Genomic DNA, 13,464 nt, shown 5'->3' on the forward strand with positions numbered 1-13,464 from the left:
GGCCAGCAGGATCTCTGGGTGATGATGGGTAGAGTGCTTTGATGGGTTCTGCGGCAATCTAGACGCTGTGCACAGTTGCTCATAACATGATTTGTAATTGAAAATCGGGGGTTCGGTATTCCGATTTGGATGAGCATGCATTTGCCGTGCCGAGGGTGTGTCTACCGTCCAGAATTACAATAATGCTTCGGGATAGACTACTGTCAAATCGTTGATCGTCACGAAAGCGACAAATAAACCCGAGCAATCTGCATTTCGTACAGTTTTCTTAAATATCCTTGGCTGAAAAACTGCGATTACATATCTATAGGTACTTATTATTGTCGCGGTTCAAGCTGTTCAGCCGGGTAGCTGGGCGACGAACATTCTCCATGCCGCGCTTGGCTTGGACGATGAGATAGCAGTTGTATCTACGCCAGTGTTCATGTCATACCCGAAACAGAATCTTGCAAGTGCCAAGTGCCGAAGACATGATCGAGTTATGGGTATAGAATATAATGATTCGAGGCTGGTAACCCTGGAGGCAGAGGCTGCGAATTATCCGGTTGGAACATGTCCGAGAACATAAATGCGACGGCGTACATAGACACGCTGTTGAATAGTTGAGATGATGCACTAGGATATATTAAACACAAGATAACCCCTGCCACGTGCTTTCTTAACTTTCAATTCACGTTTTGTCATAGCCGTGACAACACTGGCCCAATATAACATGGTTAACGTAACGACAGTCTCGGGCTGTGCGGCATCCAGAGAGACCGACATCTGAACATCACCGAAAGTCATCATATATCCGAGGCAGGTTTTCGGTCTCAGTCAGTGGTATTGGCACACTACTAAGATATCACGCGCATCGTGCGGTTTTTAGACCAGCCGATGACGAATCCATGTAACCGTCCGCGCACCATCTCCACGTCTGATTTACTGGACCTTCTTCAGCTCGACATCGCTGCAGACCACCAGTTAGCATCGTACCACCGCTGCCGCACAAAGCGGACAACTAGCCCAGGACGGCAAACTTACAAGATGAGGTCGGCGTTGGGGGGAATGTGGCCGGTGAAGCCGCTGAGATGAACGCGTCAGTCGAACTGTAGCTGACAGCTGAGGCAAAGGGGCTTGCAACAGAAGCAGGGAAAGGCTTACCGGGCACCGTAGCCAAAGTCGCTGGAGATGTCGAGGGTGGCCTTCTCGCCGACCTTCATCTGGGTGACACCCTCGTCCCAGCCACGGATGACTTGACCGACACCGATCTTGACGACGAAGTCGCCGCGGCCGACGGAGGAGTCGAACCTGGAAAAGAGGAGAGGAGACCCGGTCAGCAACCAATGTTTCGCAAAGCGCAGTCAGGCGCAGGTGAGGTGGTGGAATCGAGAAGATGGGACGCGGGAACGTACTTCTTGCCCTTGTTGTCGGGTTGCGAAGTGTCCTTCAGGAAGCCAGTGTACTCAATGGTGACAGTCTGGCCCTTGGTGGGGGTGGCGCCAGTGCCGGGCTGGTGGGTGATAACGTTGACGCCCATCTTGGATGCTGATGTCTGGAAGGTTCTGCGGTCAGCAGGAGGGAATTGCAGCCTCGGACCCCGCAGCCGGGCAACCGAGGCCAGAAGGGCGGAGGGGGGTCGTGGCATGCCTGTGATGGTCAATTGGGTTGGTTTCTGTGGTGTTTGGTGAGGAGGTGGAAGATTTCAGACAGGGCCGGTCGGAAGACGAAGGGAAGGGGCGGCAGGCAGGGTATTTAGGGACCACGGCGGATCTGGATACGCTCGGGAAGATCTCTGTGCTTCCACTGGGCGTGCCCCCGTATGTGGTGCCTGTCCCGACGACGTGCGACAGCCCTGTCCGTTGTGCCGTCTCCTGCCTCGCCAGCTCCAGCTGCCGCCCCGAAGCAAGCTCCCCTCCACCCCTCGTCCAGGCACGACATAGGTTCCCGCCAAGACCCTATGACGATAAGGTCGCCTGCTAACAGTTGCTGCCCCGCGCTGCCCCTCCCAACCCCTCTTTCGCACCACCACGATTGGGCGGGCAGGTACTTCTGGGTCATCTTCTCGCGACCTCGTCACAGAAAACCTGCAGTCACGCTACTTGTTGGGACCTTCGACCGCCAAAAGCCCTCTGCACTTCTGCGCAGCAATCGTGCCCGCTTGTTAGTGATCTACTTTAACTCCTCGCATTGCCTGCCCCCACCACACCAGGAAGCTCTGCCACGACAAGCTCCCAATCGCGCGGGACGCGGCGGCAGCGAGACTGACAATTCCTGTCGACAATGTCGCAACCACACCGTCATGGTAGTCGCCCGCCATTGAGTTGATGGGAGAAGGCAGTCATGAGAGTGGTTTGATACTATTCATTGCTCACCTTCGTCTTGATGCTAACGACCCAGAGCTTACTTTTCCACATGTCTGTGGTGCGCCATGTGCCGAGTCCGCCAGCTGCTGCCCGCTCCATGGTGGCCGCGAAAACGCGGAGCACGCACCCGGGGATGATCGGCCGTCGAAATGCGACAGCGGAAGCTGGGGGCGGTATAATCACAGAAACCTGTCGGATCACCGCCAGCCGGATTGACGACTATGATCCTTCATTTTACAGGCTGCGCTCTCCGGTGGACCAGTTGAACGCTTTCTTCGTCTATCTCACAGTCCTCTCGACACTACTTTTCCCGCTGAAATATCACCCTGATGCGAGCATTCTCCATCCATCACAAACCGCGGCAGGTTCTAGGACGCGAATTGACGACAGTAACATATACTGGTACTGCCAACCCAGAACCCGTCATTAACCCCAGGGGATTGGACACCTAGTGGCGCCAGAGAAATCTATAATCGTCACTTTCCAGTGTTTGCTGATTGCAGGCACCAGCGCCAGTACTTGGAAGCCTCTTCGTCGAGGTCGGAGACACAAGACAGTTCAATACTATAGTGACCTTCGTTGGTGCACCTGTTGTTTCTCCGGGCTCGCGAGAACAAAGGCGCAACAATGTAGGACGAGTCAGCCGGCAAGGTTGACTGGCAAACGAAGACAGTGGTGACTTGGCTGGTCGTCAGTAGATCACCCACCAAAGGTCATCGGCAGCGTGCAGGACTTGATGAGGTTGGTAAACCTCCTCGTCACATCCTGCTGTTCCGGTCATTATGTGATCTAGCCGCAGTAACAGTTGGGATTTCTGTGGCCGCTGCAGGCTGGCGGCTACAATCACCAAAGACGCCGACCAAGTCTTGACTTGACATGGAGAGGCTCTCGCCTGGTTCGGATCAAGTCAACTTCGCTCGCACATCATCTTACAAACGCGATGTCTGCTGCATCGAATGACTGTCTCCTAGCTTGGTGAATGCAAACTATTGTCCATACGTATCTCAAGGCCATGCATTCGGCAGCATGAACACCCTGCCTGACAGTGTTGTCCCCCAATGTAATCCTAAACAGTCAGAAAACAGGAAGAAGCAATATAAAGCGGGCTGTCGTGCGTTCACCTCGGCAACAAACGCCAGCAACGGTTGTGAAGGTCGAGCAAGCGATGATCATAAACGCCCAGGCCGAACTTTGGATGGCATACGTTGACCGAGGAAGCCAGTGCCTGCGGCAGAGTATTGTGCACGAGTCGCGATGCGGTGTCAGTCGTGTTTGATACGATATTCCCTGGTTCCAAAAGTGAAAGTTGCCCATCTCAAATCAGCCCCGAGACTCCAGCCAGGGAGGGAGATATCTCGACAGGCCCCTACATTGTCGCGACAACCGAGAGTCTGGATCACACCAGATCCTGCAGGATTGGGCATTACCAGATGCCGAAGTGGAAGGGAGCGAACAGCCGACAAAGATGCGCCTCCTCTCTTCGCCCTGACGCAGACAGCCGCGAGAGATTATTGCCCAACGAGAGAGAGGTACGACGTGACCGGAGAGACAACCCAAGCCCGGAAAACCTGCTGTACGACCTCCGACAATCATCTCGCCCGCCAAGGGGCAACAGCAAGCGAGTATACCATCTGAGTCTCTTTGTCGAAAGTTAAATCAACTCGGTTGAGCAAACTATCGCTCATCGGTGCCATCCGCGATGGGGTGTCCGGCAACAGCAAAGCCGGCTCTGACTTTCCAATACACATATTCAAAGAATGGGAACAATTACATGACAGGGGAACAGAGCCGGCCAGGGCACTACGAGAACATGCATGGTAACCCCACGGTGCTATTCGTCCAAAGCGTTTGGCAAATCGTCTGTTGCCAGCCGTCGTCTGGTCTTGGGGTCGGAAATCGGCGTTGCTGAAACAGAACGTCTCCAATCGCAAAGGCCAGAATGGTCGCCGTGCCGATATTTTTGTGCCATCTGATTATGGTAACCTTTCCCGTGAACGCGACGGGCTCCTTCGAGTTTCAGGATGGCCTCCGCTTCTCAATAGGCCTCCGGTGCATGTCGGATGGGACGCACTTGAACAAAAGCAAACTGAGCTTATTGCCTAGGCTGTCCAGGCGAGGCATGGTCGGGGAAAAAGGCTAGATGCCAGATTGAACCGAGCCTTTCCACTACACTTGTAGGGGAGGGGGTGTTGACCCTGGAATACGGGGCCGAGTTTCAGTTTGATCGAGACGAGGGCGCTCTCGGCCCAGGTTCGTCGAGACGCTGGGCTCCTATTGCGTCACTTCCATGCCGACACGGAAAGGCTCTTTGGTTCACCTTTCCGTAGTTACGAGTGTTTGGTGTTACGGCAGAACTGGCAAGACATGAGGGGACCAACACAGCCATCGGGGGAGAATGGCCCCAGTCAGGCGAAGGATGCTGCGCCACGAATCCCGCGTTCCGCAGAATGTGAATGACGCCGTGTTGCGGAAAACGTTGGCGATGGCCGGGCGCCTTCTTCTTTGTTATGTGCAAGCGTGAGACACAAGACACGCGGAACGGTAGGATGCTGTTGTGCGGCGTTCGAGTTCCCAGCAGCCTGGCAAGACATGCATCGCGGACAGGAGGCGCTCCTATCGTAGCAGAAGCGATGGCTACCTAGCGAAGAGGCTGTTCTGATTATCCGGATAGTGCCACTGGTGGCAGCTTCGAGATTCCATCCAGATTCATGCACAGTAACGGCACGGGAACGAGATGCCAATAAAGCATACTTCGAACCTACACGGACTGGCCCCGCTTTACGTTTGGAATGCCAACGGCTTTTGCCTCCCCTTTAATTGATTAGTCCAGGGGTCCTCATTGAACATCGTTGCTGTTCGCCGTGTAACTGAGTTGGACCTAGATTCATGGCAGTTCGGCGAAGCAGAGTGGCGTTCCGAATAAGGTACTGTTATCGTTCAGTAGAAGGCACACTAGCTGCGTCAGCGCATTGGGGAGGCTCAAACCTTCTTGCACCCATGCACAGGAAACGGCGGTACTGTACAGTAGGTACCTAAGTAACTTTGCTAATGTAGCTAGCGAAGAGTGGTGCCTGGCAGCGACTCCCCAGATTATGGGTCAACGCGTGCATAGTACCTGAAAAAGCGTGAAAGCCTGTCTTGGAAGCCATGACGCGACACGGACGTACCATGTAGGAATGATCTCGGTAGTCTCATCGGAGGGATCCGGTGGTCCATCAGCTCAGCGAGTCAGAATGCGGTGCCTGGGCATAGACCCAATATTTTCCGTGTCAAGCAATAAGATTCATCTCGAAGCCTTTGCTTGTATTTCTTTGTTTTTCGCGCTCGCGCTGACACGCGGATCCAGATGGCGCGCAACAATCAGGGAGACACGCTGATCCAATAGTCTTCTGCTGGGCCTAGAACCTGTGCTGGAGGTTGATCACCTCTGCATCCTGGGGGTCGACTCCGCGGGCCCATTTCCTTTGTGGGTATGCGACACCTTTTGTGGTACATCGTGGCGATGACGAGTCGCAAGGGATTGAAGAGGCAAGTTGGCTGTCCTGATCGCTCGCTCCCTTCCTTTCAATTGAATATGCCCCGATTTCATCAGAAGAGCAGGTTTGCCAGAGATGGGATGATCAACTCAATGCATTGTCCGTAGCGGCCGTTGTGCTTGCTTTGTGCAGGCTGGCTCTCAGCTGTACATGTACAAGTAGTGTACCAGACAGAAGAGCACAGTAAGGTACCTAAGGTACTATGTAGGTACCTATCTGGGGCAAAGGCAGGGCAGCATAGAATGGTGGCTTGATTGAATTAAAGGCCCAAGCAGCGGCGCCCAGGGTCCCGCTGGTGAGCTTTCCGAGACAAGCTAGAGCTGCAAGTACATGTAGACGCAGGCACTCTCATTCGTCAAATGTTCCCCTCTATCGGCGCCGGCGCATGGGGGGGGAGACATTAGAACAGGGGTAAACCGCGCGAGGATGCAAGGATCTCACGGGCAACCACCTGGCCAGACGGGAAGACCTGACCAGGTGGCAAGTACCAGACGCGTACAGTACTCGAGCCTTTTTGACGGATTTGCGTTGTTTGGGTGCAAGTGCACATCTTTGGTCCGTTGAAGTGATGCCTCGCATGACCACACCACCAATATCCACACCAGGACGTTGCTGTTCCTTCTTCGCTGCAGTGGAAGGTGAAGGACCGAAGAGATCGACGTACTCTGCAGCGACATGTGATCCGTGTCTGTAGCGGATGACCATATATGTGCGCAGGAGTTTCCTCACGCTTCGGGATCCGCTGAGCAGCAAAGAACGTGCCCGTTTGGGCGCCGAGTCAATGTATTCCAGTGGCACCGCCTGCCAGCAATAACACATGTGGCCCCCCCTCCTCCCCAAAACTGTACAGCGAAGGGATCGTCGTGTCTTTTCATGGCCGGGACCCTCGCACGTGGATGTAAATCTGTGTGTCATGGGCTGCGACCGTCTAGAACGGGAACATGGACGACGAACGCCGCGGTCAGTGCAATGCATGTACATGAGCGGTACGAGCCAGGATCGGGTCAAGTTGACCAGGCGAGCGGAGGACGGCAGTCCACATGGCCAATGGGCACTTGTCCGTGTCCCACTTACTCCGCCCGCAAAACACAAGTTGGCCAGCCAGATTGGAGGGCGTCAGGGAGTCCCTGGGAGAAAGCTTGACCAGCCGGACCTCAAGGTACGAACGGGGTGACTTGCCTGGGCTCGCTTGTTCCTAGCTTCGTGTCAGGTAGTTGAACGGTGACAGTCGGGTACTGCTAGGAATACAGTGAGACCGGGCTTGATGGCAGCCCCAACCGCCACTTGTGCAAACCAGCATGGTGAACTGGGGCCTGTCGTTTCCCTCACATTGTCCACCGCCGCCGCCACAGTCATGGTACCATGTATATATTCAGTATGTCAGTAGCAGGTGTCCTTGCACCGTCGCCAGGTCTCAGCCAGGCCCCAAGATGGTTCGTTTCGCCGTTAGCTGCTTGTTGGCGCAGTTCAGTTAGCATCTGAGATCGATGGAGGCAGCCCCAGAGGACGGCAAACAACACCTCGCATGCTGTTTCGGGGGGGACTATCGAGGGGAGCCTACTCCACCCATCCTTTGTTGCCCATACTCACATGTTGCTCGCACAAGGGAGGCCAGAAGTATGGCGCTGAAAAGGGCGACGGTCTTTTGCTTTGTTTACGACGAGCACTTTTCGATAGTACTTTACTCGCAGGCATTGATCGTACCGGGGTAGCCTCAACGTCCGCGTTGCAGGACAAAGAGCTGCTCAGAGGACTGCGCCATTTTGACCAAGAATCGCGTACCGATGGAGTTCGTGGAAAGTACCTGGTTGACCTACACATGTATTACACCAAAAGGGAGGTATGCCATGGCCTTTCAGCAAGGTAGGCACTACCATGCACTCTGCAAGCTGGCGCCGTCGTAAATGAAATGGCACACCTGTTTACCCGCTTGAGGCCCACCTTGGCTACAGGTCATGTGTACAACAGTTGAGCATACACAACTGGTGACAGAACTCAGTAGCTGGGACTTACGCCATGGCTCCTGCCAAATCAATAATAGTGCACGCACCACCATGCGCATCCTCCAGCGGTGCCAACGTGGGATCGGGGGGAAGCAGGTGCACAGGCACTTGCCCTGGCTGAGCAATTGTGCCCGGGCTGGCTCGAACGGTGGTGGACGGTGACCGGTGACCGGTGACCGGCTGACGGTGGATTAAGGCATTGCACTGGTATGGGCAATGCATCACCCCCTCCACCAAGGGCCCCCAGGGCAGAACCCACTCACTACAGAGCCTACCACCAGACTATGTCGTCCCTGCGCTCAGGGGCCCCAGGGCCCCAGGGCTACCCACCATCCTCCCCCCCCCCCCCGGGCCAACTTGGGAGACTGGAATCCCAACTCTCTCTCTTGTCGTCCTGCACTCGCTACGCCTCCCGGCTGGCTCTCACCCTCCCCCAAGAAACCATCCCCCCTGTCGTGTTTCCCGTCAATCAATTTCATTCCTTTAGTCCCCATCCCCCTTTCCATCCCTCTCGCGTGTCTCTCTTTTCCCTCCTCCCTTCTTACACCTGTTTGTCACCGACAAGCGTCCTTGCTTCGCCGCCCGCCTCCGACAAGAATCCCTCCAAAGGCGACTCTCGACCTGTCCGCTTGATTCGATTCTCGAGTGTGCCGCTTCACGAGCACTCTCGACACTGCTGGATCCCGGCCGAGACGCAGCTTCCACCAACGACCTCGGGAGGTCTCCACGAGCCAATGCAAATGCCAGCTTGATCGCTCACAAATCTGTCGTCGCGCCCTGCAGTTCTCAACCCCAAACCGGTGGACGTTTTGAACCCAAGTCATCGACACATGCTTTCAGCAATCTGACGATTTCCTTCGTCGAGTCACTCATTTTCTGGATCTACAATCATTGTGCCCTCAGCATAAAACGTGAGTTGGCGACCGCTGCCCTCCAGCCACCCTCGACCCGGCAGAGAAGCAACAATCCCCCGCGATGGAGGCGCTGAGGGATGGAATGCTGCAGGGCGAGAAATGGTGTTGGGACCTGATCCGGCATGGACCCTTGGCCCCTCTGCAATGCTCGTCCCACGTCTTCCCCTCCCAGCAGTCCGTCCTTCGCGGATCCTCCATGCTTGCTTCGTCACAGACAACGTGGGTTTCGTCTCGGTCCGCTAATATGCTTGGCAGACTACACTCGTTGACTCTATGTCAAGTACATTCGTTCCTACAACATTCTGACAAGTGAGTCGTGTTAACGGCGGTCGCGTACATGACCGGCTCTAGGCGCCAATGAGCGAGCTCACAAACTGACCGAAATTGCCAGATCACAACTGCTACGTGCAAACACCACTCTCGTTAAGACCTTGACAGTATACACTATCCCATAATCGACGGCTGGCAGCACAAACAAGAAATCATGCAGGTCAAGTCCGTCCTTCTGGGCGCCGCCCTGGCCCTGGCTACGACGACGATGGCCGAGACCGACAAACCGAGGATCTACTTCCCCCGTCATGTCAAGAGACAGTTCACCAACTCGACCTTCTCGCAACCCGGGACCTTTCCTCCTGCGCCAGAAACCCCGCCCTTGACCTCGCGAACCGATACGCCGACCTTCATCACGAGCCTCAGACAGTCTCTCACAAACGACTTGATCGACCCGGCCGAATCCTCTCCTTCCTCGTCCGAGTCCCTGTCTGAGCCCAGCGGCACCAGTCAGCGTACCACCGTCGTCATTTCGAGCACCATCAGGGTCCCGCCCACCACCGTCCCCGAGGTGCTTGACTCGATTCAGGTGTCCTCTGAGGAGCTATCTGCCAGTGAGTCGATTGCTCCGCAGCCTTCGCCCTCGTCGTCCGATCTCGAGACTTCGACTTCTCAGACGACCACCGAGCCCGATGGAACCACGGCGGCTGGCACAACCACCACCGAGGCCGTGACGACTACTACCGCCGTTGAGACGACAACTGCCGTCACGGAGACGACAACTGCTGCCACCGAGACGACAACTGCCGCCACCGAGACGACAACTGCCGCCACCGAGACGACAACTGCCGCCACCGAGACGACAACTGCCGCCACCGAGACGACAACTGCCGCCACCGAGTCGACAACTGCTGCCACCGAGACGACAACTGCTGCCACCGAGACAACAACTGCTGCCACCGAGACAACAACTGCCGCCACCGAGACGACAACCCAAGAGACTTCAACCGAGGCACCCACCACTACTGCCATCACCACTGCGTCGTCTGAACCCGTAACCACGACCGAAGCCTCAACGACAGCAGTGACGTCGTCCGAGCAGAGCAGCGTCGTAGAGTCTGTTTCCTACGGATGGGAGTCCGGCACCGGTCTCCTACCGACCATCATTGTGCTCCCCACGAGCAGCAGCACTACGGCCGAGGCCGAGCCCACGTCCTCTACCGCGACGACCGAAGCCCAGACTTCTGCTCAGCCCACGGTATCTGAAATTGTCACCACGTCTTCGGGAATTGTGATCGCGCCTACGGGCCTCGTCACTACCAGCTCAAGCGAACCCGCGACCTCCGCCGAAGAGCACGTGATCCCCACTGTAACGGACGCTGTTGCAAGTCCAACCGACTCGACCGCTCAAACAACCCCCGCTACCACGACCCCCTCGGAGTCTCAATCCAACCCCATCCAGTCTGTCATCTCCGCCGTGACGAGCATCCTTTCTGTGCCAACGAATGCGACTGAGTCTGAGATCGAGCCCACTGCGACTACTAACCTGTCTGGTTCCAATGTCGCTGAGGAGACCAGCGTCGCAGTGTCTGCCACGACTACGGCTGGTGTTCCCATCACCACGGATGTCAGTGAGCCTCCTGTCAGTGCCAACACGACCATCCAGGACCAGTCAACGCAGCCCCCTGTATCGTTGACGTCGCTGCCGCCTGGCGAGTCGTCCATTGTCTCCTCTACCTCGATTTTCCCTGGCGAGTCGGTGATTTCATCGGTGTCACCCAGCGCTTCTGGTGAAGCTTCGGTGGCTCCCAACTCGACAGAGAGCGTTCCGACTGCTAGCGCCTCCAACCCCATCACCGAGCCAAGCAGCTCCGTCAATGTGACGTCCATTCTCGAGCCTAGCATTGAGCCCCCTGCCGCGCCTTCCTTTGTGCCGACTGGTTTGCCGAGCTCGAGCGTTGTTTTTGACGAGCCGTCAGCCGTTTCAGCCTCGGGTGAGCCCTCTACGATCGTTCCCGTGACCAGCCTGGCACCCACCAAAACGATCACCGGTACCGAGATTTGGCTGCCGTCCACTATCATTGTGGAAAATTCGACACCGACTCGCGCACCGACGGATGCTGTCGCACCCACAAGCGGCGTTGCTCTGCCCTCGGACTTGCCCAAGGTCATCGGCCCTGGCGATACGGAGAATGTTGCTCAACCTGAAGGGACTGTTCTCCTTCAGGTCGGCTTCCTTTACGCCGAGAACTACGAGTTTGTTAGCAAGAACCCGATGGCTGCTGCTCAGTTGTTCACGCTGTTGCCCACCGCCCTCACGGATGGCGCCAAGATCGACGCCGGTAAAGTCGTCGTCACGAGTCTGGTGCCCTATGACACGATGTCGTCGCTTGGCTACATCACGACTCTCGCCCGGTTCTGGTACCCCGAGTCCATGGTCGACCAGCTGCGCATGGACATCAAGATTCCAAACTCGCTTCTCCACAACAACCCTCAGCAGCTCATCTACAATCTCACCCAGAACATCAACCCTGCCATTGACATCATTCCTGGTTCCGAAAACATCCCCGGCGGCAAAGGAGGTGCGCCGACTTCTGGCTCCCCCAACGGAAACAACGACATGTTCGACAACAACGAGTCGGACTCGACACCCATTCAGACCGGAACTGCCGCAGCCATCGGTATTGGTGCCGTAACAGTTGGCGTAGCTTACGGCGCGGCCATGTTCCTGATCGCTCGTCGTTACAAGCGCAAGAAGCAGGCGCACCGCCGTGCCAGCTCCATCTCCGGCACTTCCTCCGATATGCGCTACACTGGTACTGGCAGCCCCGCGATGATGGGTGGTGCGCTGATGAGCCGCGACTTCTCCAACTATGGCGGTGTCGCTGGCGGTCGTGACAGCCACGGCAGCGGGCGGACCGGCAACTCGGGACGGACGGCCAAGATTTCGGCACCTGTCGCTGCTGAGAACTCTCTTGGCTGGAATTGATTGACGAACTAGACGCCGCACACACACGCGCGCGCACACGCGTGCACACAACACATTTTTCTTCATTTTATCTGTCATACTGCGAAGTTTCTTGCTTTTCGATACCCTTCGGAAAGAATCAGTGATAAGAAATATTTGCATTGCATAGACTTTCGATAACATGGTTCTGACCCCGATGACACTTGGAGGAGAGGAAAGGGGCCATCCTTGATTCAGAGGGAGAGGAATTTTGTTTGAGGTGCTCGAAGGAGTTGGCCTGGCCCGCACCAAGCTCGCTTCTTCCATCTCCTTCTTTCTCGTCGCTGCTGCAGACGGCCCTCTCTCGCACATGGGCTTGATGGGCTTGACTTTCGCATCGCCCTTGCCCAACGACTGATTTTCTTCCGCGTCAGACCTCGGCCTGCGACCGTCAAAAGACTCGGCGCCCAACTTTTCTTTGCTGGCGCTGGTCTGGTGTCCAGTGCCTTTTTATTTCACTTAATTGTTTCCTACTTGGTGTGGAGGAGTGGAGAGACGTGGATCAGTGGGACTTGTTGCAGGTTCACGGGGGGGAGAGTATCCCGAACGCGGGAGGAGGATTCTTCGGTCTATGCAGACAGAAAATGAGGGACGCGACGCCCTCGGCGGCTCACGGCCGGGTAGTTCGGTGTACATTACGAAGGATGGAGACGGGCATTGGGGGCTCAGATGCCTCCGATGCCTGGACTGCCTGACCGCGTGCCGACCGCTGCGGTCAACTTGAGACGCATCGCTGAATGGCAGACTGCGTCGGATTAGAGGGTTATCCGTCTCGAGTTGTGGTGCTATGCATATCCTTCAAATGAGAGAGCCTTTGGACCGAAGATTTCGTTAACCTCTTATGATGTGACACTAACCTCGGGGCGCGAGCGCTTGGCGTCAGGGGCCGAATCCAATTTCCGACGATGAGCTAACATAGCGTCTTCTAGTCTGCTTTTGGCAGGGCTGATGGATTATCGCCGGCTCGTTGACCTTGTGTTCTCCTTACTCGTGTCAAAGCCTTTGATCCTAGGTATTCTTGTTGACGTGGTGTGTGTGACACCCCGCTTTAGGTACGAGGCGATTTCCAGTCATGTGACATGCCACATGCACTGTACTGCCCGATAGCGCAATCAGTCCCAGTACATCTCGAAGCCGATTGCCTCCTACCGACCGTTGCACTGCACGTCGACTTGACATGGTGACGACTGTTGTAGACCCTCGGATATGTCTTCTCATCGACGAGAAACTCACATGCATACCGATGCCTTTGCTGACTTGTCTAGCAGTGAGGTGGGTCAAAGCTCTTTACCTGTGGTCTTGGCGTCGATGCGTCACGCCTGAGATGGTGACGCGTCTGCCGACGCGGTGGGTCAAGGGTCAAGATGGCACCGAAGGTACAACACCAGA

General features: G+C 56.0%; 3 protein-coding genes across 3 annotated transcripts; 2 read left to right on the forward strand and 1 right to left on the reverse strand.

The window, feature by feature from the left end:
• Window positions 1-808: 808 nt before the first annotated feature.
• On the reverse strand, window positions 809-2,444 carry VDAG_00423 (FK506-binding protein; the record flags this gene model as incomplete). Its single annotated transcript, XM_009651800.1, has 5 exons — window positions 809-949; window positions 1,024-1,065; window positions 1,144-1,290; window positions 1,395-1,534; window positions 2,355-2,444. The coding sequence occupies 5 exons, from the start codon at window positions 2,442-2,444 to the stop codon at window positions 922-924; spliced, it is 447 nt and encodes a 148-aa protein (XP_009650095.1). The 3' UTR covers window positions 809-921.
• Window positions 2,445-9,282: 6,838 nt separating this feature from the next.
• Window positions 9,283-12,057, forward strand: VDAG_00424 (uncharacterized protein; the record flags this gene model as incomplete). The annotated part of the gene is made up of 1 exon (XM_009651801.1): window positions 9,283-12,057. The coding sequence occupies one exon, from the start codon at window positions 9,283-9,285 to the stop codon at window positions 12,055-12,057; it is 2,775 nt and encodes a 924-aa protein (XP_009650096.1).
• A 497-nt stretch (window positions 12,058-12,554) lies between these two features.
• On the forward strand, window positions 12,555-12,839 carry VDAG_00425 (uncharacterized protein). The gene has a single exon (XM_009651802.1). It carries the CDS (start codon window positions 12,647-12,649, stop codon window positions 12,797-12,799), a length of 153 nt encoding a protein of 50 aa, XP_009650097.1. The 5' UTR covers window positions 12,555-12,646; the 3' UTR covers window positions 12,800-12,839.
• Window positions 12,840-13,464: the final 625 nt, after the last annotated feature.

This window comes from Verticillium dahliae, genomic scaffold (genome assembly GCF_000150675.1).
Source record: "Verticillium dahliae VdLs.17 supercont1.1 genomic scaffold, whole genome shotgun sequence".
NCBI classification, from domain to species: Eukaryota; Fungi; Ascomycota; class Sordariomycetes; order Glomerellales; family Plectosphaerellaceae; genus Verticillium; species Verticillium dahliae.

Coding starts and splice junctions, on each gene's coding strand:
- VDAG_00425 (XM_009651802.1), top strand. CDS start 12,647: ATGCAGACAGAAAATGAGGGACGCGACGCCCTCGGCGGCTCACGGCCG.